Source organism: Ammospiza caudacuta, chromosome 8 (assembly GCF_027887145.1).
Source record: "Ammospiza caudacuta isolate bAmmCau1 chromosome 8, bAmmCau1.pri, whole genome shotgun sequence".
NCBI classification, from domain to species: domain Eukaryota; kingdom Metazoa; phylum Chordata; class Aves; order Passeriformes; family Passerellidae; genus Ammospiza; species Ammospiza caudacuta.
This window is the reverse complement of record NC_080600.1, coordinates 37,763,979-37,790,028: the sequence shown is the minus strand read 5'-3', so window position 1 is coordinate 37,790,028 and position 26,050 is coordinate 37,763,979. Positions and strand designations below refer to the sequence as shown.

The window sequence follows — 26,050 nt, the reverse complement described above, 5'->3', positions numbered from 1 at the left end:
AATGGAAATTAATGCTGGTTTAGGCACCTTAATTCTTCACCTTTATCCCCTGTAAAATGTTTTTAAACACAAAGTTTACTTTGAGTTTCCTCTTTCAGAAGTCACACATGCACAAAGTGATAGCCTTAGGAAGCGACCAAGTAGTTGCCTGTCTACAGAGCAAATCAGTTCCTGAGGTAAAAATAAAAAATCAGGAGCAGTCCCTTACAGCATCTGACTATTTTCTCTTTTTTACTTATATAGAGAAACATTTAAATATTATGAAAGGCTGGATAACATAAATGCCAGAGGAGGAACAGCAGGTGTTTTTTTAAGGTTTAAGATCTTTCCTCACATTTGAAAGGATTCCAGCCATTAATATGAGCTCATCCAGGTTTCAGAAGACTCCTAGAAGCTTAAACAAGTGCACTGAAAAAGTTTGTGTTTGTAAACATTTATTCTTTTGAACTGAAAAAGGCTTGCATCAGCACACATTGTACAGACTTGCAAATTACACAAGTTGAAAAAAGTTTTGTTTCATTTATGTGCAATGAATCTTTAATGTCCAGTGAGCATCTGCAAATGATGAAAACTTAAACTATTAAAAAGGTTTCCAGCACTTACCAAACACAATTATCTTAGCGTGAAAAGGAAGAGAAAGAGACCCATACTGGTGGGAACACAATTAAAGTGCAAACATTTTGTCACTTGTATGAAGATACATAAAGTTTCTTCACACTTTTGTTAAAAAGAAATATTAAAATGTGATTCAGTGAACATTCTTTGTAACCTATTCGTAATCCCCTTCTAGTAATTATTAAACTTGCTGGATCAGAAGCAAATTCTTCAAGGGTACAAACTTGTAATTTCTTTTGACATTGTTTGAATATATTGCAAAAGACAATGACCACCTAAGGAGTTAGTTACTAAAATGATATTCTTTTTTTTCTTAAAGAAAAACAGAAAAAGAAGAAAAAGAAAAAAAAGAGGAAAAAAGAAAGAAAAGAAGAAAAAACACACAAGGGGCAAAGAACAGGTTAACTTGAAGATGTTGGATAGTTTGCTAGAAAATGAATATAATTCCTTGAGAATGGTTCTCTTTTCCCCTCCACCAATCCTCAGGTTCCTGCCTTGGAATGGACTGCTGCGTGCTGGCTGTGAAAAGGGATTATAAAATACAAATCTGCATATGGATTTTTATGAACATCTGCTGTACAATAGAACTTTGGATCTGATACAAGATTTCAAAAATATAAAACAAAACTACTATAAAAGTAGGGGGCATTTCAGCAGCGTTCCTCGCAGAAAGCCGCCTGTCGCAAAGATGATTCCTTGCTATCGTCTGGGAGCAACTCTGTAAATTTTTTTCTTCATCTTGCTGGATTCACCGGGTTATTTATTCTTCAATGGCAAACGTCACGTGACAAAACATCCCAGGAGTCTCTCTGGAGAGAACGGAAAGCCCACGACGCCGAACCGATGGAGGGGGGAACGCGGCGGCGCCGCTACTGCGAGCTGGCCCTCTCGAGGCCGTGCAGCTCGTGGTGCCTCCTGCTGCTCCTCAGGCGGAACTTGCCGCCCGCGCCGCCGCTCTGTCTCTTGAGCGCGCTCTGCGCCGCCGCCGTGCTGGGGAAGGCGGCCAGCACCGTGTAGCTGGAGGCCAAGTCCCCGGCGCCCCCGCCGCCGTCCCCGCAGAGCCGCCGCTGCTGCTGCTGCTGCTGGCACTGCGAGTCCCTCAGCCACCGGATCTTGGCACCCACCTTCAACAGTTCCCCAAAGAGCTTCTCTGCTTCCATGCGAGTGATGCCTTCGGGCAGCTCGGTAATTTCTAGAACTTTGCCCACAACTGAAACAAGAAAAACGGTGAATCTAAATCTGTTATTGCACTTATTGGTACAGCATCCTAAATGAAAAATTTTGGCTAGCTGGATATTGCAGCTGGGCGCTTGGGACGAGTCCAGGCATGCAGGAGCTCAGGTTTGCCTCTGGTGGAGAGGCTTCAAGGTGAGGTGAAGGAAAGGAGCCAGTTCTGCTGGAGGGTTTTGATCCAGAGTATTCTGGCCTACATCCCTCTGAATGCAGCAACAGGAACCCCGTGGTTGCTGTGTCTTTTAACCCCGGGGAGAGGGGGAGGGAAGGGGTAGGGATCCCACCAACCAGGCAAGGAGGGGCGAGTCTCAGGGGACAAAGACACCTGGATGGTCCAATGTCCCCAGGGCTGAGAGGCATCTTTTAAACTCTGCCAATCACACGAAACCTTTCTGGAATGCCAAGATTGACAGACAGCACTCAGCAGGGGCAAGGGAGGGGGAAGGGAGAGGTGATTGGCACACCTGGGGAAAGAACCGGGATAACTGAGACAGGCTATGACACCACACTGCAACAAAAAATTACTTATTTCATACTTGTATCTCCACTTGGTGATACCAAACCCACAGCATTTGCCTTCCTGACATTCTAGAGAGCCTTTGGTCTCACACTTAGCAGTGCTTGTAACTACAATCTGCTTACTTGTACAAGTGTGCAAATAAAAGCTGGGAATACAAAGAGGGTCCTCAAAACAAAGAGGGGGAAATAAAATCATCAACAACTCATTTTGCAGCAGGTTTCAGAACTCACTATAGCATCTCACTGGCCTTGCCTGGTAACACTTCACACATCACCATGCCAAAGAACTAGTCTGTCTTACCTCAAAAAAATCCTTTCCATTAAATTGTTAGAAAAACTGATTTTTCTGTAACTTTCTGTGAAGAGTTGACAGCAGGTAGCGAAAATTCTCAGTAAAGGTATTAAGATAGATGCCATCAGATTTTATTTTTGTCATAAAAGATGACCTCTTTACCAATTCCAACGAGCTAATCTATAGATCTCTTAAAATGTTTCCAATATCCATGTGCTTAAATATACTAAAATGGGAAAAACTAAAACCAAAACAAAGCAAAGAGCACAAAGTTATTTGTGGTTTTTGTTTGATTTCGCTCGTTAGGCCAGTAAAAGGAAGCAGGGGTGTGTATATTTAATATTTAATGTAACAATATCACAGACCTTAGGCCCAGTAAACTGACATACGTGCTCTTTCTTTTAGTACTCTCCAATCCTGAACTTCTCTGGTCTTTTCTCCAGCCTTCAAAACTACACTTTTCCCATTTAACTTCATTTTTCCCCTCTCTCCATGTTTTCCTCCCCATCCTTATGTTTCCAGTGTCTGCCATGTCCATTTCTGTCTGATTTCTCTTGGCTCTGGCCCTTCTCACCTGAGCTTTTCTTGTGCATTCCCAGCCCATCACCATAATTCATTTTTCTGGAGGACTGTGTCAGTCAGCCGTTCCATACCTGGTTCTCCTGCACCAAGATCTGCTGAAGCAGCCTTCTTTGCTGGTTTCTTTCCCCTGTTGCCATGTCTGTTTCCAGGCTGACACTGGGAAGATTGACATAAAGAGGGTACGTCAATGACAATCCACCAGTACCTTGAACTTTCATGTCAGCTCAGTGACAAGCAGTGCAGAGCAAGGTCTGGAAAATAACCTGCACTACCATGGGACAGAGAGGACCTTCACATCCAATTTCAGTTACTGAGTTTGATAATCTACAGTCAGGCACGTTCAATCCTTCACTACAGAGGAAAGGGAGGCGATGATGGGGGGAAAAAATCACCTTAAATCATCTTGGAAGAACATCCCCCTGCCCCAGCCATCACATCCTCCAGCTGCCATTGGGTAGAACTGAGCAAGGTAGAGACAGGGGGTGTGTGTGTCCCAGAAATTAAATAGAGGCAAAGACTTTTCAGCTTTGCTAACACCAATATTTTGGGTTTGTTTTTCTTAAAAGGAACAAACCCACTCTTTGTTTAAAAATTACCACTTTTCTTTTTAGAAATGGTTACTGAATAAAAGAAAATAGTTTTAGCAAAGGGTCCCCTTTAGATTTTTGAATTAGCTAGTGAATTGCTTAAAACCAAAAGCCATAATTCAGACAAACGTTTTTCACTTTTTAATACAACAAACAAAACAATGGGGAGTATTGACATGGAATAAAACTTATTGCAAAGCAAGCACCTTCCACTTAATTACTCTCCAAGTGCAATAACACATTCCCCTGCTCTAGGTGCTTGTAATGGTAGTCCTAAATTGGTTTTTTTTTTCATTGTTTATGAGATTGTTCTCTGTTAATACCTGTTGGCTTGTTACTTGTCCACGTAACAAAGATGGATTGTATTGCAGGGGTTGGCCAAGCAATGGGTATCTGGCATCTCCTTGAAGAGAAAGGTAATTAGAAGGGTTTTTCTGGTACAGGAAAGCTTCCTCCAAGTCCCTGTCACACTGAGAATGTTACACAGAAGAGAAAGCAGAACTGCTGTGCACAAAGCTGAGAGTCTGCCTGGGCTGACAAACTCAGAGCTGCCCTGACTCCCTCAGTATCACCACCTCCTGATCCCAAGGTGAAAAGGTACAAACTTGCTGCTATTTAGGGATTACACTCAAAGTTTTTCTTCACTACAGTCTTAGATAAGTCCTTTCATTTCAAAATTACTTTAATAGGTCTAAAGCTCCTCTCAGCATGCTAATTTGGTCATTTCATGGTTACAGCCCTGATTAGAGGCAGGTCCATCTTCAGGTTCCTATTTGTTGCAAGGATGCACAAAGACAATGCACAGAAGTTTTCAGTAATCCCAGCAGATGAAGGGAGCTTAAAAGGTGTGCTTCAAACAGCCCACCTGGGATTGATACAACACCAGAACACAAAGCAATGACAAAGATCATGCAACAAATGAGACAAAGACAAGAAAATAAAGTTTGCTTTATCAGTAAGAGAGACATACAGAATTTTCTGTAAGTTTTGCTTTAAAGTAAATCTTTCTGTAAAACAGACCTGTTAATTTTGAGTTTGGGAATTTTAGCAGGATACTTTTGCTCACTGACAAAAAGGATTTATATCATTGTATTATCAACTATCCCAACTCAGTGAAAACTCCCTGTTTTCTGTTGACATGGCAGCAGAAGATTGAAATTCCTCTACAAGGAATTTTTTGTGTCCTTGGGTGGGTCCTATCTGAAATACTAACTGAGGTACAGTCCTGGCTAAAGGCTCCATCCCATCATGCTTGTTGTTCTACAGAGGAATGAAAAATACATGCTTAGGCAGTGGTGCAATTCAGTGCAGTATTAACTCATGATTTATGGTTAGGACTTGAAGCTAAATTCTAGCAAACATTTTATAAATATTTTCAATGCTGAAATGGGAAATGTCACAATATGAGAAAGCCATGTGCTAGAGAAACACATTAATGAGGAGATGAAAAGCCTTTGAAGATATGAGGGACAGTACCAGTGCAGAGAGATAAGATGAAATTTTAAATGATGTTTGAGTGAATAATTTTGGTGATTCTGCTTCAACAGCAATACTACTAAAAAGTGAGTCGCAACTCATCAGAAAATCCTCATTTAACTTGTATTTTAAAACAAATAGAAATTTTCAAGTAGGAATCACACACATTTTAGTTAACTAAAAATATACCTTGTCCAGGAACAAAAGGTCTAGAAAACTGGGACACGATAGAAAGAGGTGTCAGTGTGGGACGGACGTTCTTCATGTTTGACAGCTGGGCTGGTGCTGGTGATTGGGCTGGTGAGGTGCCAGGGCTGCCCAGTTGAGGACTATGCTGCAGCTGGAATAAACAACACCTTAGTGGTTCAAAAAGTACTACTGGAACAAGCTGAACAGCACCCACAGCCTTCAAAATTTACAAAAAGTTAAAATAGCTGTAGTAACCAGAGCAAGATTTTTATTCCCTGTGAAAAAAGCCAATCACTTGTTTTTAAAATTTTGAAAGTTTATAGTAATAAAATGGTTATAAAAATAGTAATACAATTAGAGTAATAATAATTTGGACAATTTGAATTAGGACAATATGAGACAATAGAGACAAAGAGTTATGGATGTCCGGGTACCTTTTTCTGGGCAGCACAAGCCTGAAAAAGGACCCACGTTAACAAAGGATTAACCCTTAAAAGCAACAGCCTGTGGCATATTCATACATCTCATACGTGATGCATAAATTCCATTTAAATACAGGATTCTGTCTGGTCATTGTCAACTTCTTCCTCTGAATCCTGAGAGCGCCTTCGAGGCAGGAAGAAGTTAATTTCTTCTGATAATGGAGCAATAAATTCTTTTTCTCTGAAAGATTCAGGTGTCCTGTGGCTGCTATGTCACTGCAAGTCCTTTCTTTAAAAAAAGTACCCTACATAGCATAGTTCCTATTTTAACATTTTTTTATAACCCAAAACTATATTTAACACAGTACTTAAGAGAATTAATACAGCATTACTTTCTACTACAACACATACGATATTAATTTTAATACTTGTGAAAAGCCAATCATAAAATAGGTATTTTTCACATTCCCCAGAAAGAACTTTTGAAAAAGCCAGAAGTGATGCACATTTCACTCACGCATCAGCCCGTACCTGCGCAGCCCCGTCTAAAGTGCCGATGTCCGTGCCCTTGTGCCCGCGGGGGGGCTCACAGTAGAACTTGCCCGCTCTCCTCTGCGGCGGGGACGGGTTCCGCGGGGCGGCGCCGCCGGGCACGCTGAGCTGCATCATCAGCACCCCCCCGGCGGGCGGCGCGGCTGCCACACAGCGAGCGAGCGAGGGAGAGAAACACGGCACCGTCAGCGCTGCCCGCTCCGGAAAGGGGCAATGACACACGGAACGTGCCCTAAAGGAGCTGCTCGTTCGAGAAACTGGAGCAGTATCGTCTGAACAATAATTACATTGCCACTTTCACCTACACCTGCAATAGCTAACTGAGAGAGGGCTTCCCAGAAATGAGATAGTGGAGCCACTGAAACGCATTGCTGAGAATATTTTTGAAAGAAATCGCTCTATTTATTAGTAGCTGACAGTATTCAACATTCACTGCAGTTTCTGTCAGAGCACTGTATTGCACAATGTGATATTGAGTGAAAATAGTTTTACGTGACATACAGCAATGCAGACTCAAAATGTTTTCCCTGATACAATGGCATATATCAGAAAGACCTGGGATCAACCTTTAGTCTAGGCAGGCTTACCCTCACAGGTTCTCCCTGGAATGCTTTTCTGGGCAGATACTGCAAACTGATCCCCACACCCTGTCCCACCCGGGTCCTGTGGCAGCCACAGAAACTCCACCTCAACATCCAGCACTGCTGCAGTTTCACACCAGGAGCTGTGAGGAGAGGCTGCCCAAGAGACAAACCATCTCCCCCCTCTGCCCCAAGTAATTTATATAAATGCCCTTTCTATTTGTAAATGGTTGTTTGCAATTTCCTTCTCTGCTTTACAACATTTCTCAGAAACCAAGATTAAAACACTTTAAACATTATTTAATCATCCAGAAAGCAGGATTCTGCAGTCTTTTAAATTTACTGCCACGTCATAGCATCAAGGTACAGATGATAAAATGCATTCATCTGGTGTTTTTTTTGTAATGGGCTATTGTTTTCACTACCCCTGGGCTCCACAAAAAGAAAGAGACTTCTTCAAAAACCAAACCAAGCTAGGTAGAATAAGGAATGCAAAACATTAAAACTAATGTTAGTTTTAATGTTATGCATTCTTTTGTAAATTGTATTTGGAAATATTTATTACATGGCTAACTGAATTAACAATGTTTTCACATCTATATTTTCTTTCTAATAGCAACAAGTTTTACCCAGGTGTTACAGATTGCAATTGAACCATCAGGTATCTGGCCAGCTTTAGCAGAGGATACAAATTAAGGAGTCCCTGCAAGAGCCACATTGTGAATATTTCTGTTTTGTTGCACAACAGAATAAACTCTGTTTATGACTGCTACATAATCAGAATAATATACAACACAACACTTTTCCACTGGTAAAGCCTATATATAGTCCCTATATGTAAACCTGAGATATGCCAAACACCTCTACACACACTACCTCTAGGACACAAAAACTGGTTTCATTTTAATATTGTATGCATATATTTATATATTTTATAGATTATAATCATTTACAGCTTACTGGTTTATATATAGTATTTCACTCTGCAACACTCTAGCATACTCTTTCTGACTTATCTCTGTTCTGTAAGAATGGAACACCCAACAAAAATATGTTTGTCTTCCAGAAACATCTACACCACCATCTCTAAAAGAGTGTCAATCTAAAATGCAATTTAAACTGCAAAAGAAAACTTGATGTATTCAGAAAATCATGTTTTTTCTTTTGGTTCTAATTCCCCAGCATTTCAGGAAGTGAAAATAAATGGAATTCTTTTCCTAACCAAGCATCCTGGCACAATGAAGTGTGACACAGTCAGTTTGCAGACACTTTGTGACCTGTCCAATCCCATGAGAAGGGAAACCCAGAAATCCTTCAAAGCCTCCCCAGCTTTGCAGCCTGGTCCCCTGCAACACAACTCTGCTGCTTGTCTGTGCACCTGCCCATTGGCCCCACCTCAGGGGCCTTCATTCAGCACCTCAATGTCCTCACTTGCTGAAAAGCACAAGTTTTGATTTATTCCCCAGAATTTGCTCTCCCATAGACGGCTTCCTCCTTCATGAAACTTTCTGAACTCCCAGTTTACAGGTCTGAACCAGGCCATCCAAACTGCACAAAACCAGCACTCCAGGATAGGAGGGCAGAAAAACAAACCAGTGCAAGGCTCCCTTTAGACATTCAGCAATGACAACCTTCCAGAATTAAAGCCAAACAAACTTGAAGCAAAATGGAACCCAAACCAAACCTGCCCATGAACTGCTGATCCAGCTCTCTTGCCACTTAACTGCATGTTATCTATTTACTAATAAACAGGTTCAAAAAGCACTTTAAAGATAAATGTTTGTAAAAACACCACACCTGTAGCAGAATGTAGGTCATTGATCTAAGGTTGTTTCATCTAGTGCTTGCTTGCAAAATACTGAGATAGCAGAATTTCAGATTATCCCTTTTTGCATCAAATTCCCTAATAGTAAATAAAGACTGTGCCACTGTGGTCACAGGATTGCTCTGTAATCCCTTGTTTGCTGGCTAACCCTAGTGCTCTTATTTTCCTGACCAGTCAATCATCAATTTTATGGCTGGACCTTCAGAGTTTTAAGTGTCTGGACATTAACATTTATAAAGGTTTCATGGATTGATAAGATCAATGTCAGCACTGCTTTCAAACACATTGAGGCTTCTGTTTACACACCTTCTAAAAATGACCCAAGTATTTTGTACATCAAAACCTTCTGAACCTGACTTCAATGCTTCTGCTGAGTAACATTTACCTGCTGAGTGAGGGTGGCTCCAGGCTGCCCCCATGAGCCACTGTTTCACTTAAAATCCCATTCATCATTTTAAAAGGTACAATAATAGCAATACAGATGAAGAATTAAAAAAAAAAAAAATCAGAGATGGCACTGAAGTTGCAGTTGTTCTAGCAGTTAGCCATGAAACCAATCTGCAAATTTACAGCACGTTCTAGACAGAATGGCTTAGATGAAAATCCCAAGAAAAGATACCTTTTTTTGGCTGCATGATGGAAAGACCAGGGGGTGAACTTTTACATGATGAGGGTGGAGACACTATGCTGTAGTGCACAATGGAAGCAGCCTGCTGTGGCTTTGACTTGGATGAAGGTGGCAATAATGTAGGAGGTGATGGCTTCTGACTTGAATGGTTGCTATAAACTATGAAAGTAAAAGCAGTGAATAAGGCTGCCATAAAAACAACACACCCCACACAGCTTTGAAATTCTTTCAGCTTTCCAGCAGGTCAAAAAGCTACCCCACAATGCTCAGTTTTCAAACTCCCCTCAAGAAAATCACTGCTCCTACTCTGTTAACTGAAATCTAGAATGGTTCTTGAGTAGAAGAGCCAAGTGTGCTGCTTCCAAAATGTACCTCACTCCTTCTGTCAAACAGAGACCCAAATCCCAAGGTTTTCAGACCCATCTGGCTATTGAGAAAAGGATGGAAGTGATTCTGCTGCCAATGTGTGGTTCCCATGTCTGTCTGAACTCTCCCATAGACATGCAAGGTATTGCGATGTATGGTATTGGATTTTAAGAAAGTAACTTGAGGTATTTCAAAGATTAAAAATTTGAGATTTCAAATTAATCAGCCTCAGGGTTAAAAATGGAAAATAAATTCAAAAATGGAACAAAAGAAGATATAGAATATAGCAATTCTAAATCAAACCCTTAATAGCAAATATCCAATCACCCAGTATAATAATAGCCAGACATTTTTTAAGCTTATCAATAAAAGCTTTGTTCTCCCAACCTGCACACTGCTGTCCTTGAAGCTGCTGTGAGTTGCATGGTGATGATGTTCTAGGAAACTGTATCTGCTCTGATCCAGGAGGCTGCAAATATCCTACAGATGAACTGTAATAACAAAAAAAGAACATGACTAACAGGCATTTATGCTGCACTCATTTAATCACGACTCCTGCATTTGCTGTGTACATGTACTGCAAATCACTGAGCTTTTGTTCATTTTAAATCAGGAATATTCCCACCTACCCTCAATTCATTCATTCTTCAATAGACTGAAGCTTCCCACCTCTTCCTCAGCAAAAACATGTGCCCTGCCTACACTGAGAAACTGCATTAATTCACCTATTTTGATTTCTATTTTTGTGTCCACAGCTCTAGATCAGCATAAAGACATGCAGCATAATAACAACAAAAAGACAATTTGTTGTCTTGCTCACTGCAGCAGAATTAGATCTCAGTTATGAGATCCCCACAGCCCCTGCCATGAGGATTTGGGGTGCAGTCCCTCAGCCCTGGGCAGCTGGGGCAGCACAGCAAAGACAGCTCTGCCCCAGGGCCCACTGACACAGCCCAGACAGGAGATTGAACAGGACTCCAGGGGATAAACAACCATTCAGCTGCTTGCAAAATGTAGGAAAAGGATAACTTGCAAAGTTTATTTATGCCAGGTAGTTTTCAGGATAATCAGGGGAAAACCAGGTAACAGATATAGTTAGATTCTATTTACCACTGATGCTCAGCCAGAACATCAGGTTGGAGGACCATAGTCAGAACAGTGCCTGTAGAATCCTGTACTAACAGATAACCATTCTGAGAATAAAACAATTCCTTTAAATTGTGGGGGAAAAAAAGTAGGTTTAATCCTCTTGGACCTACTATTTTTACCTATGTTGTAGAAAGTTTGTTCCATACTTTGTCCCATAGGTCCCTTATATAATTTTAATTTACAGATTCCCTTCCATTAAAGCAGACAAAACCAAGAGAAAACACAGATGCTTTCACACAGCTTCTGCTCTGCCTACTGATTCTAGTTTTCAGCAGTGACCTGAAGGCTTGACACAGCTCCTGCAGAACAGCACTCTGCTCTCCTTGTTCAAGTGCTGCAGCACAACTATTCTGATGAAAGCAAATGCTGTCATTGGTTGCTAGTTTGTTCTGAATTCCTAATAAATGAGAGGGACATTCTAAATTACACAAAAGATCAAGCAACCAAACTTAATTCAAGAAAAGTCTGCAATTATGCCTACCTGTGACTTCACTGAATCTCAAATATAAAACAGAAAAGGATTAAAAACCCTTCAGATACAAAGAACAGGAATCCTGATTTAAGCAGACGAAACCATGCGGCGATGGCACAAATACAACTGAGCTCTGCCCTCTCAAAAGGATGAACAAGCTTCAAACTGTTGCTGCTTGTTTAAAAGCTCCCAGGTATTTTTAAATGCTGCACATTTGTAAGTTCAAAAAAACTCAAGAAAGAAAAATGTGTAAGAAGCTGAATCCTAATGAATTCTCCTAGGTACTTCCTATCTGTTCTCAAATAGACACAGATGTATACTCAGGGAGGGCTGCACATGCAGACCAATTTGCTGCTACCAAGGTTGGTAAAAAGAAAGGAAAGGGGAAAGGAAAGGGGAAAGGAAAGGGGAAAGGAAAGGGGAAAGGAAAGGGGAAAGGAAAGGGGAAAGGAAAGGGGAAAGGAAAGGGGAAAGGAAAGGGGAAAGGAAAGGGGAAAGGAAAGGGGAAAGGAAAGGGGAAAGGAAAGGGGAAAGGAAAGGGGAAAGGAAAGGGGAAAGGAAAGGGGAAAGGAAAGGGGAAAGGAAAGGGGAAAGGAAAGGGGAAAGGAAAGGGGAAAGGAAAGGGGAAAGGAAAGGGGAAAGGAAAGGGGAAAGGAAAGGGGAAAGGAAAGGGGAAAGGAAAGGGGAAAGGAAAGGGGAAAGGAAAGGGGAAAGGAAAAGGGAAAAGGAAAAGGGAAAAGGAAAAGGGAAAAGGAAAAGAAAGGAAAAAGGTTATTTATCAAACAAAAGTCAAGTTTCCACACTTGTTTCATATCCAGCTTGGTGCCAGCATGCCTCATCTACAATACAAAGTAAGCTAAACCTTTTCCATGCAAAGTTCCAAAAAATAAGTTAGTCTTTTTCTGGGATTCAAATTATTTTTCCTCTGCACATTATTCATGTAGTATCTTTGTCAAAACCAGTGAATATGGATAGTCATCTTAAATATTATTGCAGAAAGACTGAACTGCTGAGCACACTGGTGTCTCATGGGTAAGAAATGGAATGCAGGAAATTTAAGAGGTGGAACTGCAGTAAAGTATTGCTGAAAGTGCTATGGAGACAAAGTTTTCCAGTCCAACAAGTATGTCACAGTTAAAGCACTACTGCTTGTTTCACTTAATTGCAAAAGAGCAAAAAATAAATAGAATGTAAATCTGCTTTTAAAACAATGGTTTTAATATCTGCAGTACTAAAACCAGATCCTGTCAGTTCTTACAAAGCCACTGAACCCAGCTGCTGAGAAGTTAAGCTTACCTTAGATTGTTCTGTTGGCCTGATGGAATGACACTGTAGTACACTGGCATTCCTGTGGTGGGCAGTCCTTGGCTGGACTGGCTGGGAATTATCACAGGCTGCTGATATGTCTGCTGGGGCACTGCTTGGGAACCTTGAGGCACCGAAACCTGCAATGGGCCACACAGTGAGGTTTTCTCCTGTGACAATGCTTCTGCCTCCTGACCATCATCCAGTGGATATAAGAATTTAAAAATAACCCCAGAAACTGAAAGATCTGAAATTCTCTAAAACCAGAATAAGAGTGGTAACAGTAGCTAAAATAACAACGCCATATTTAAAAAAAAAAAAAAACTTTAAATCTTTTTCCTCCTAAATGGAAATGCTGCCTCCAAAGGACTCCATGAATTAACAAGCTATTTTCTCTACAATAGAAACTGGAGTGGTGGGAAGGAAACCTTCCAAGCTTTTCTTCCCCACCCTCTGAACTGCAACTGACACAGCACTTGGCTTTCAACAGCACTAGAACTTGGGCACTTGTGACAAGTTCTTGTTTCTTCTCACTTCATTATGGGTTTGTATCTTTAGCTTCTGTCCCCACAGTCACCTTTGGCACCTGCTTGCAGCTTTCTACCATTTCTACCATAAAGCAAAGAACTTAAAGAAAACCCCAACACTCAAAGCCACAGAAGTCATTGGAAAGTTATGAATACATTACTCACCTGATAAGATGGCACTGAGGGATATGGAACAATCACACCTTGAATCTGATTCCCAATGTTGTTATGTTGGCCACTGACTAGATTTTGATTCTGAGACTGCTGAACTCCAACTAAACCCTGGTAGTTTTGCTGCTGGTTGGGCAAAATCTGGTAACCTGAAATTATACATTTAAATCTTACTTTGAAATAATGAACACATTTTAAGCATAGTTGCCTATTCAAAAATACACGTGTAGCATTTTCCAATGGTTTGTTTAATCTGGCAGCTTCACAACAGTTGAACTTATCATGCATATAAAAAGAAGCCAACATTAAAATTAACAGATTTACTCATTTGGATTCAGCATGAAATATTATCCATACTGTTTGCAATGCTGCTCCCACATGCATGCACTATCATTTACACTCTGGCTTACATGCATTAACACCTTGATTGGACAGGTGAAAGCTGGAAGCACTTGAACAAAGCATGCTAGACAGGATCAAACCCAATTCATTGTCTGCTATTGTCAACAAGGCCATTCCAGGTACTTCAGTTTGAAAATTCTACATATGCAAAATTCAGCTTGCACCTCAGGTACCCCAGGGGTCAGAGCATCTTGACTGCAATTCAAAACTAAATCAGACTTCAGAAAAATTTGCATAAGGCCTGTGTGCAAATCCTTTCCAAAGGGGCAATTTCTTCTGAAATCTGTAATACTAAAACCAACTGGGGACTGAGAAAAATCTTCCAAGTTCAAGCCATGTTGGTACATAGTGGAAGATGTTTTATATTCAAAGTTATCTTAGGGACACAACAAAAGATTTTCATATTCACCCCTCTATGCTGTGTCTCTAAAACAATTTATTATTGTTTAAACTCTCCTGTCTTTCAAAAATTGCCCAAAAAAACCCACTCTACCCCACCCCAACACCCAAACCAAAACACCCCAAGCATGAATGGCAAACAGGAAATTTGTGCATTTCTGAAGTCCAACCTAACCTCCCCTTTCCTCTTTTTTTAAGAAGCATTTCACAGGTAACTGCTACCATGACCCAAACACATGCAGAACACAAGTTCTTTTTCTCTCATGTTCCATCATCCAGGTGTGCACTACTTACCACATCAGCAAAACCCCAACACAGTCAGTGTTTCTGAGACAAAGCCAGTTATCCCTCCAGAATAACAAAACTGGGCTTGTCAAGATGCACTGACGGCAAGAAGAGTCTGGGTTTGAGTTGGACACATTCACAGCCCACTGACCTTGACATTCCCCATGCTCCCTACCTTGGCAAGGAACTATAATAGAGCAAATTTAGCTGCAAAAACTCCCCTGGGTTTTCTTTAAACTGTGCTAAAAAAGGCTCGGTCTATTCTGAAAGTAATCCAGTTAACATAAAACACCTTTTTGTGAGCAGCACCCTCGGATGTTCATTGATTTTGCCCATACAGTACAATGAACATTGTGCACTAACAGCCTCAGCAGGCTCTCCATAGAAATTGCAACAATGAACACCAAACAAAGACTGTTAATATTATCAAATATTGCTTCAGAAAATTAAAGGGAAGAAGATTCAGTTTGTTAAAACCAAGACAGCTATTCATTAGAAACACACAACACTATAAATATTTTCAGAGGACTAGACAAAACTTCAGAACAATACATGCTTGAAGTAGGATTAGTACTTAGAATTCTTAATAACTTAAGTTTGAACTGTGCACAAAATGCCCTTCATGTCTGTAATATACAAAATGCTTTAACATACTTTGTTATAAAGTGGTCTATGGCCCCTAAAAAGCAGCAGAATGGGAAGTTGTGCTGTGACAGTGCACCTGCAGTCTGAGCTCCTCATGTCCCAGAAATTGCAATGGACTGTGAGTAGCTCTGCAGCCTTTTCTGGCACTTGCAGAGACAGATCCAATCAATTCTGCAAGCAGAGGGAACTGGAACAATACAAATTGGCTGCCACGAAGGTTCCCCAGAGCGTTCCAAAGAATGCTCTATTTTTAGCTGCAGTTTCACCTCTGCATAGAGTGGGCTGACAGAAATGCAGCACTCAGCATAGACCCCACACCTGCCACAGTACATTGCCCCATTACACAGAAATACTCTGAAACTGGAGGTAAAAATAGGAGCAGGTTTCTTAATATTTACATAATTCAAAAGAAATCACAGTTAAGATAAGAAAAGTTAACTCACAGAATATGGAAATACATTTTTTGAATAATGCATTAGGAGTGAGAAACAGTGTGTATTGAAGAACAGAAAAGCAAGTACAAGCACTCAGTTAATGAGCTGGGAGTTGATGAGCTTGGGTTTGACTATTACAGCTACAGCTACTGTTACAAGTGGAGTAGTTTTATCCCTGGCTTGTGAAGCAGAAGCCAGTTGAACTGCAGCTGATGTTCCTACAGGAACTGTAGTTCAGACTGGATTTTTAAACAACCTGCAGTTAGGTCTCGTGGTAACTGGGCTCACATTAACATGGCAATTGGAAATGCTTTTTTTCTTAAGGAGAGTTTTCTTCTCCCAACATCTTTTGACAACGAAAGTATTTTTATTAAAAGTAAACCCCCCCAAAATATTTCACCTGAAACCCCTTTAAAAAGGAAGCCAGGAAGCAGCTGAAAAAGAGACCGGTTCACTGTGAGAAATGTAAACCTCTCAGACAGTGTTACGGCCCCGAATCCAACAGCTCATCAATAAAGTCAGGCCACTCCTCAACATTAGACCAGAAGTGGCTGCAGTTGCCATGCTCTCAGAAGCTGCCATCTTTTATCTGAATTTGTGTTTGCAAAGTTATTTCATAGTTAGTAACCACTTCCTGAGATGAACAACCCCCATGGCTTTTGTGTAATGCAAGATTTGTAACTCTCATTTTTGCCCAGCCACTTTGCTGTATGAGCCAAGTAACGTGCTGCCTTTGGCTCAAAACCACACACTGCCAATAAGCACCAACCACTTCAGGTGTAGCTTTGTGTCAAGTGAATACAAATATCAATGGTTTAAAATACAAGGGAGAGAATTTTCAAATACACCATCTTATGAGGTATTTCCAGAACACATAACAAGACATGGAACCATCAGTTTCCAAAATGCTGATTCAAATTTGCCTATGAAGTATTAAATGAGAACCAGCAATAGCTGGAGAGCAGTTTGGAGATTTTCAGTTAAACACTAATTATGCAGTTTCTGGTAAGATCCTTCTTTCTCCCATTAGTGCTGGTAAACACCAAATAACCCAACACTGAATAGAATTATTGGCTGGACCATCCCCATAGTACCTAAAGAGGATCCCCTGATGTCAGAGTGCAGGTACAGGGCACATGATCAAAGCAGTAAAGCAGCTGTCTGCACAGCTTGCTTATTTTATTTCTTCCAGGACAGAGAGGGAGTTTATCTGCTGATACTTTTCACCCACAGCCTGTGAAATTCAGTTAAAATATAAAGAGCTAAAAATATACAAGAAAGGAACTTACCCAATAGCAATCAGTTCATCCCTTTGCACCTTATCACCCCATGCTTTCCAATTCAGACTGGTTTGTTTGGGTACAAATGTACATGAGCTTGATTTGGGGAGTTTGTGTGCTGCTCACACAGGGTGTCCCCACAGTGGGAAGTAATCCCCCTTGAGCCTCAGACTTTTTGCTATTAAGTAATTAAAAAACTGAGTAAGGAAAGCAGGTTGTGTAATACAGTTGGGTAACACATCTCTGACACATGGATAACACAAGTTGCAAAACCAAGCAATTTGTTTTCCTTTGAAAAAAATCTTTGTGAACTGAACCCTGAATAACTCCATCAAGTGTTGCTACTATTGGAGCACTTCCTAGAAGAAGTGCAGAAGAGGAGCTATCCCTCTTACATGCTGCTTCATAGGACACAAATAAATACAGTTAATATTTGTAAAAGTTGATCTCCCATCCTGTCTCTGTAGAGCAGCACATAGAGGGGCAGGGGAAGGAATTAAAAAGACCCTCCTGAGGGAAACCCAGAAGGATGTTATGGATTCAACTGAGAACTGGTATAAAAGCCTGGTCTTTAAGGGTCTCTACCTCCAAACATCACTAGTTACTTCTGAATGTTTTGACCATGAGTCAAGATATTACTGAGAAGTAAATTTGTTTCAGGAATACAAATCTTATTGAGGAAGTTATAACAGATTGCGAGAATAATGGTAGCCTACAGTTAAAATCTGTAAGGAAAAGAAAGACAAGAAGAAAGGAAGGAGATGGAAATGAAATGAAACTTGCTAATGGTCATAGAAGGGTAAGCAGTTGAAAAGTCTTTACTAAAATAGGTAACCACATTATATATTCCATCCAATACATGATACTTTAATGACAGGGCAAAGGGTAAAACAGTATCACCAATATCTTCTGCACAGCACTCTTTTCATGCCACAGCATCTAAGATTGGGATCTTTAGCTCAGAACTTTCAGTTAAGGGACATCTCTTTAATGTCACATCATTTAAAGGTACTAATTTATCTTACTTCACAAGTTAATCAAGTTATTAGTTATTAAGTCACAATTTTTTGAAATTATTAACTTTTACATTTAAAAAACCCTATAATTAAAGTTACAGCATGAGCCAGTCAAAGGAATGACTTGAATCCCAAGTTTCATGCACAAGTGCTTGAAATTTCTCCACCTTAGGTTAGCTACACTTTGTATTTTACATTGCATCCCGTATTTTATTTGAAATTTTACAGCAAAGTAAGTTTTAAAATGAAAAAGTTGGAGAGAAACCACCCCAATGCTCTAAAGAAATGCTGAAAGAGTTGAACAAACCTGTCTGCTGGCCAGGCTGGGGCAGGGCCTGGCTCTGCTGGGTGCTGTAATGGACAGACACAGGGCGGTACTGCTGGCTGGAGTGCGGGTACTGGCTGGGGGTGCAGTAACAGGGTGGCATCTGCAAGGAACAGTCAGAGGTCACTGCCTGCAGGCAGCTTTAGAGAAGGCAGACATCTAAATGCAAAATCCATAAAACAAAGATGCAAAGTTTATTAAAAGGTGCAGTGGATGTTAAATAATTCAGCGATTCAAAAATCCCTTATACTACATAAATTCCCTCTTTAGCAGCCAATTTCTCTACTTTCCTTGTCGACAGTTTACTTGAGGAAAGTAAACTGAAGTCATTCGTTACAAAACACGTTCCCAGAAAGGAGCCCAAGCCCAGCGCGAGAGCAGAGCTGCAGTTCCCCCCAGCCGTCGGGAGGCGGTACCTGTGGCACGGGCTGCTGCACGAATCCCTGCTGCGGGAGCACGGGCTGGCCCACGGCGTGCGCGGGGCCCGAGTAGGGCGGGGCGGGCGCGGCGGGCGGTGCTGCGGGAGCGGCCAGGATGAAGCCCGGCTGCTGCGGGGGCTGCAGCACCACGCCGGGCTGGAACAGCGCCGGGCCCGGCTCCGCGCCCTCGGCCGGCGCCTGCCGCGCCAGGCTCAGGTGGCTGAACTGCGATCCCAGGTTGTCTGGCTGCAGCCGGGGGGAAAACAGGGAAAAATACATTTGCAAATGCACGTTCGAGGGAAAAGAAATTAAATAGCCAAGTACTTCAGTAAGTTTCGGACAGCGCGTCTCACGTTGCTGGGCAGTAGCAACAGCAGCCAAAGAACAACAGCGAAGATGGAACAGTAGCAAATTATCCTCAGGGCTGACAGCAGGAGAGAAATCCATGTTCGGACTTCACTCTTTTCACTGCAAATATTCTGCCTTTTGGATTACATCTGCCTTCATCTACTTATTGTGAGAATTCATTTGTCAAAAAGAAAGTTCAGAATTTGTGTCACTAACATTTTCTGACTGGACTCCAAAGCTCGAGTGAAAACATCTAACCTCAGTTAAAATAGCAGGATGCATTAGGATTGCTGAAGTAAAATTTTGCGTTTAAGAGTTGAACATAATGAGGTTCTAATCCTGAGTTAAAAGGTACATTCCTCTAACTTAGTTATTATCCTACATGCAGAGATCAATTATCTTTTCCTCTGAAATCCAGTAACAACAGAGAGAAATGTGTTCCAGTGGCTATCCTCTATCTGTGTTTTATTAACATCTGAAAGGATGCCACTGATTGCACTCTGCACTGCACTGTGGAATCGGAAACTTCTGTTACTGTAACCCCAAGCTCCTTTTCTTAGCAAGCAATTCAACATCAAATTAGCAACATCCTGAAAATTAGAAGTGATCACTAACTAGCATTGCTTGTTTTTTGCTAAACAGGAAGATTTGGTTCATACTTTGAAAGTGGACTCTCCAAACATGCAGGTACATTAAAACTATTTCAGGACCATCTGGTCTTAGATCATCCTAAGAAGATAGGAATTAATCAAGAGAAATAAGTGCAAGCTCCATCTTTTACTGATTAGATACATTCACAATTTATGATGTTTTGGTTTTTTAGTTTCCAGGCTAAAGGTATTATTAATTACTGTCGGAAACATGAATTTGCACCTAAAACTTAATATAGTATAACTTTCTTATGCACTTAGTACATCTTAAAAAGCCTTATTTTCATTAGGTAGTAATCTGACGTTGGTATTTCATTCCTTAATGGTGCCTATTAAATGCAACTATAATGCTTTTCTACATTGGATTTTACATTCTGCTTTTCCAAATCCTGAGTTTGAAGAGGAGATATGAGTTTATCTTAGCTTTCAATATGTCTGAAGGATAAACCCAAGCCACACCACACTGATTTCTGTTACACTACCAGTGTAAGTAAAGTCTGACCTGGTCACTTTGTCCTTCAGTGACAGGTATGGTACAAGCAGGATTCAGCCCTGGAACATGGCATTCCCAATAAATGGAGAAAGCACTCTCCTGGTGCCAACTACAGAGGTGTCACACTTGGAATACAATCCAAGACCATCAATCTTTTTCATTATGTTACATAAGTTACCATCAGCAGGAATAAATTTTTGAAATTGCCAGGGCACTTAGTATTGGAACCCATTTCCTGAATGGCAAATGCTTTGTAATTACTACAAACAGGAAGGAGTTTCCTTCTCTGCTTTAGCACTCATTCAAACTCTCATTTAACTTCAGAATCAACATCCCTTTTGAATTCAGCTTAAACTGTATTTATTGTAAGACACTTCTGATTAATGTTGAAAATTAGCTGCTGTACAACACTGTAATGAGTTAACCTTGGCTGGCTCCTAAGTGTCCCCCAAGTCACTCCACCCTTCCTCTCATCCTTAGCAATGTGGGGGGAGAAAATATGATGAAAGGCTTATGGGTCAAGAAAAGGACAGGAAAATCATTCATCAATGACCACCACAGGAAGATTAATTTATTTATGCCAATTAATAGCAGAGTAGGATAGTGAGAAGTAAAAACAAAACTAAAACCAGCTTCCCTCAACCCCACTGCTTCTTCCCAGACTCAACTTCACTCCCAAATCTTCTACCTCCTCCTCCTCCAAGTATCAGAAGGGATGGAGAATGGGGCTTGTGATTGGTTCCCAATCATGTATCTACTGTTTCTTCCTCCTTACTCTTCTGCTCCAGCATGGGGTCCCACCCACAGGATACCATCCTTCACAAACCTCTTCAATGTGGGCTCTTCCCAAAGGCTGAAGTCCTTCAGGAATGCAGAGCCCTAGTGTGGGTCCTACCAGAAAACCTGATCCTGAAGGCTCCAGCTTCCTTCAGAGTATCCATGGGATGCTCCAATGGCTGCAGGGTGGAGATCTACTCCACCATGGTCCTCCATGGGCTTCAAGGGGAGGATCTGCTTCACAAGTCTCCTCCCACACTGCAGGCTCTGCTCCAGCACCTGGAGCACCTCCTTGCTTTCCTCCCTCTGGCCTCTGTATCTGTGGAGCTGTTTCTCCCTCCTGTCCCTCACACCCTTTTCCAAGCTCACTCAGAGGTGCCACCAGTGTGAATGACTGACTCAGCTTGGGCCGTGCAGGGTCAGCCCTGGAGCTGCCTGAAATGGGCTGTCTAACGTGGGTTCCTGCAGCTCCCTGCTCCAAAACCTTGCCACATAAACCCAACACAAACATGCACTCAGCAGAGTATCAGAGCAGACTTTGACCTGTTCACATCTCCCTAGCTCAATCTAATCTGGTTCAGATTCTCCCTTGGATAACAACTCTCCTTTACTAAGTTTCAGTTTCACTTTGTGTGACTTTTTTTTCCCTGGTTTTTGATAGACTAAGATATTTCATTTCAGCTTCTACTTATTAAACAATAGATACTAGAGAAGTGGGACTGTTGAAAATTCTACCAGAGAAGCTACAAAAAGGTAACCAGAAAAAATCAGAGCAGCTGATCCCTCGGAATGTATTAAGGTTTAGCAGAAGAGTGAGCAGACAAGGAAACAATAGGAAGCAAAGGAAAGAGGTTAATCCAGAGACATAAAAAGGTACTGACTGGCTAATGAAACAGCACTGAAAAGCTTTCTTTACAAAGGGAAAGGGAAATAATGTATCTCAAAATATAGGGATATATCTAAATAGCATAAATTGCAGGTATTCCTGCTGAATGTGAAACATTCCCATCTCAGGCACTCAAGTGCTGTGTCACTGAGAGCCAGTCACTGCCCTGTACCACACAGCACTGCAGCAGCCAAGCAAAGGGCAGCAGCCACCAGAGGAGCCTGTGCAAGGAGCAGAGAAAGAAGGTGTAATACCACAGAGTATTGCTGTGCAGAGGAGGCTGGCAGGAGCGGGGGTGGGTACGACACTGCAGAGTACTGGACAGGCTGGGAGGAAGGCTGCAGAGCCCGCAGAGGCTGCAGGAATAACAGGGTTAGGAACAAGGTTAACAACAGAGTGAGAGAAGTGAAAACAAGTCTTTTGTAACAGAGAAAAGCAACTGTGCTCCAGAAGAGCAACTCGCTCCACTCTCAGAAACAGAATGGATACCTCTTTTTTCTTAAGCCTAAGACTGCAAAGAATGAAAACAGAAATAACTCTGAATATCTTAGTCTCCCATAAGACATCCATTGCTTTATTTGTTATACACTACATTAGCTATCTCAGCAAATTGCTTCTATTTAACATTTACTGTTTCCTTCAGAGAGACTAAAAACTCCACAAGCATTTTAAACACGAGCTCTTTCAAAGCATCTAAAGGCAGAATGAATTTACTCCTAACCACGGATTCAAACCTACTACTTTCATTTATTCAACAGCACTAAAGTATTTTCTCTAGATATTTATCATTGCTCATAATATTTCAGGCAGGTTTAATTCCAGCATCCATTGAGAAGATAATCAGAGAATTCATAAAGAATTTGTGAAGAAAATAGCAAATATGACATACACACTTATTTGTACTCTTTCTAGTTCACAGGAGAACTTTTTCAAAACAGACCAGCTCTACTGTGGCATACCCAGCTATCTGAACAGGTTTAAACAGGGAAAACAAACAAACAAAGGTAAAAGGCTTAGATGAAGTTCTATAAATAACTTTTCAATAAAATTTAAGAACCATCTGAAAATACCACAGGAGACTACAGCCAGTACCTTGGTGCCTGAAATAGCTGCTGTGGAGAGGGAGAACCCTCCCTTCTCCTGCCCAAGCATTTTGCTTTTCTTCTCCTTCTAGGGCTGGGGCAGTCTTTAATCTGGCCTATTTTACTAAACTCATGTACAAGACAAGGATAAAATACATTTTGTACTTGTGTGTGTGGTTTTGTGAGCAGAATTTGCTGTAGTGTTACTCGTGAGAAGTTCATGCTGTACCAGTCCTGAGCTACTCCTACTGTGCCATGACTCCTGCTTGTGCTGTACAGCCCAGGAATTTATCTGGCTGAGAAACTAACCCTGAGACAAGAAGCCCAAGGTTCCAGTTGGATTAACTCTTCCCAGCTGCCAACTATATTGCTTTTAATGCCTGGGTAGCTCCACAGTGCAATTAGGGATGAAGGCAGAATCTCTTGTTCTTGGTTACAGATTATTTTCATATCAGTATTTTGAAGAAGAGGCTGCCTACCATGCTCAGGCATGATCAGAGCTGATATTTGTGAAGACTGGGAGGGAAAAGGCCCAGTTCCCCTTGTGTGTGTGACTGTTCTCCCCGCCCAGTGCAGAAGAACAAACAACCCCCACCCTGTTCCCAGCCCTGAGTGGGAGCTCCGGGGTCCCTGAGCACGTGTTTGACAAGTGCACCTGTGAGAGGACGGCGTTGGCTCCGGGCTGGTGCTGGCTGGGGCTGGGCAGGGCTGGCTGAGGAGCAGCTCCAGGCACTTGGCTCCGAACAGGCTGCTGAGGCAGGGGAGGGTTGTACACCACCGGCGTGCCATCGGGATTGAGGAACGGCTGACCTGCCCGGGGAACACAGCAAACACGGCAGCTGCACCACCTCAGCTGCGACAGCACAAACTACTTACACCAGGCAAAATCAATGCAACAACAACACTGAAAAATGAGGGAAGTCAAACTGGTTTATATGACAGGTTCATGCCAAATGCCCACAACCATAACAGCAATGACTACATGCAGCTAAAACCCAAAACATTGAAGCTAAACAAAGATACCCCAGTCTTTACGTAGTGAACACAGATAAACATTTCTTATATGCTACTCATCTTGAAACTTGATTTCTAACCAAGTAGATTGAATATGACAGGAGCAATAAAGGAAAACTCTACTAAAATACTGTTTTAAGGATATCTTAAAAATTTACCTCCTTTAATAAATTTGAAAACCAGTCAGAACACAGGAGAGCTTAAAGGCAAATATTTTTTGAAAACTATATAAAGCAATAGCTGCCCTGGTATTCCCATGACTGCTAATGAGATTACTGATAAAGGATTCTCCTCTCCTATTCTTAGATTAATTGGCTTTTAGCTTTCAAAATAAATAACACAGAATTATTCTCCTATTTAATAATTTGCAACCTCAATATTACAGCAATAGGCCAATGAAAAATAATTGAAAAATAAACTGCATAAATTAGAAAAAAGCCCAGTGACTTCTTTCTGTGCCTGGGCTGGAAAAAACCAAACCAAATCTAAGGAACAACAGCCTGGCTGGCAAGGACCTGTGCCTACCTGCTTAGTGACACGTGTCCTGCATTGCCTTATTCTGATGCTTAAAGGGCACAACACTGATGTAAATTTTTCTCTCCTCATTTAAAGATGGTGTTATCCTTTCTTAAAAGGTTTTAACTGAGCCTAAAGCCTTTGCACCCTGTCAAAGCAGACTAATGCTCCTCCAGACTTCTTGGTGCCATCATATTAAATGCAACTGCCCAACATAAAGAGTGGAACAGTTACTGAAAAAAGGACTGAGGAATTCATGGCAGAGGGAGCATGAACAGACTTGCTAAAATAAGCTACAGCAGCTGGACTACAACTCATCAGGTGATACTAAATTGAGCTTAGGAGATTTCTCTTCAACACTCCAGAACTGGGAATGTTCACATCAAGAGGGACTCCAATTTTCTTATTTCCTTCTACTCTTTCCTGCTAATCACCAGAGCTTCACTTATTTCTTGTAGTGGCTGGCTAGGAACTGTCTTTTCCTAATTACCAAGGCACAGATTCCTCTGTCAGAAACCCTGAGGAACCAATCTCTGCTTTGGCTGGCATTGGAACAGTAAAGCCAGAGGAACAATAACAGTATATGATGATTCGAGTACATTGGAAATCAAAGTTTATCTGCCCCTAAATGTTCCTTGTTCTCCAAGTGTTCTTTGTCTTCTGCTAGAAGCTCATTAGACATTAACATAATTATCAAAGACTACTAATGAACTTAGCTCTAAGATGACAAATACATTCTCCTCCAAATCCAATGGCTATCTATAAAAATTAAGTCCTACAGCAACTCATTTGTAACCAAATTTTTAGCAATTGATTCATATTAAGGAAAAAGAGGAATTTATTTATCTATTCAATGTTATACATCTAGTGAAAGAAATTATTTACTACATTTAACAACCCCAGTGAGAAACATTTTGCTTCAAACATCGTGTGCAATTATATTCAAACATAATCAAGTTCATCTACAGAATGATGGTAAGTATATCCTGAAGTATTTTATTTTCTACAATGAAAACAAATAAATTATACCAAAGTTACAAAATAAAATTTCCTAAAATTATGATCTTTTACATAAAAGGTAAATTAAATTTTTCAGTATTTCCTAATTTTTAAGTGAAAGTTTGCCCTGAGAGTGCTCACTCATTATTTAATCTAGACAAGTTATTACAAATCTCCTTCCATCTACATTATGAAGTAAGAATTTCCTACTACTTCCTAAAAAAGCAGTATTGGCCAATTACACCAACACTGATTTAATCCTGTTTTAAACTGACAAGGAAAAATTTAGAAATAGTATTTCATCATGTGCTTCTTTCTTTCACTTGTATTAACTTAGCCTTGAGCATAGTGAGGTTAGTACATTGCATCAAAAAAAAAAATAAGGATGATAAGTTTTTTCAAGTCAATATAAATCCTTTCTCAGGCTGTCTCCCCTCACTGAAACTGTGTTATAGAAACACTGGAAAGGAGGTTTTCCTCTCCTGAAAAAAGCTGAAACGATTAAGTTATTCTGTGTTCTGGATAGTAACTCATATGATTTTTGTATTTTGTGCAAGTCACTCATATATGTAAGTTAAAACTCTTCTAG

At 41.0% G+C, this 26,050-nt stretch overlaps 1 protein-coding gene across 2 annotated transcripts in view; it reads right to left on the bottom strand.

Moving 5' to 3' along the window:
* Window positions 1-341: 341 nt before the first annotated feature.
* Window positions 342-26,050, bottom strand: part of R3HDM1 (R3H domain containing 1) — an 80,032-nt gene continuing 54,323 nt past the window's right edge. For both annotated transcript variants that reach the window (XM_058809961.1, XM_058809962.1), the window contains 12 exons: window positions 23,588-23,742; window positions 18,694-18,942; window positions 18,260-18,380; window positions 13,486-13,640; window positions 12,785-12,933; window positions 10,255-10,358; window positions 9,493-9,660; window positions 6,447-6,610; window positions 5,494-5,644; window positions 4,152-4,231; window positions 3,313-3,397; window positions 342-1,825 (listed from right to left, as the gene is read on the bottom strand). In XM_058809961.1, the coding sequence (XP_058665944.1) occupies window positions 1,485-1,825; window positions 3,313-3,397; window positions 4,152-4,231; window positions 5,494-5,644; window positions 6,447-6,610; window positions 9,493-9,660; window positions 10,255-10,358; window positions 12,785-12,933; window positions 13,486-13,640; window positions 18,260-18,380; window positions 18,694-18,942; window positions 23,588-23,742 (1,922 nt within the window). In that variant the 3' untranslated portion in view covers window positions 342-1,484. The remainder of the gene's footprint in view (window positions 1,826-3,312; window positions 3,398-4,151; window positions 4,232-5,493; window positions 5,645-6,446; window positions 6,611-9,492; window positions 9,661-10,254; window positions 10,359-12,784; window positions 12,934-13,485; window positions 13,641-18,259; window positions 18,381-18,693; window positions 18,943-23,587; window positions 23,743-26,050) is intronic.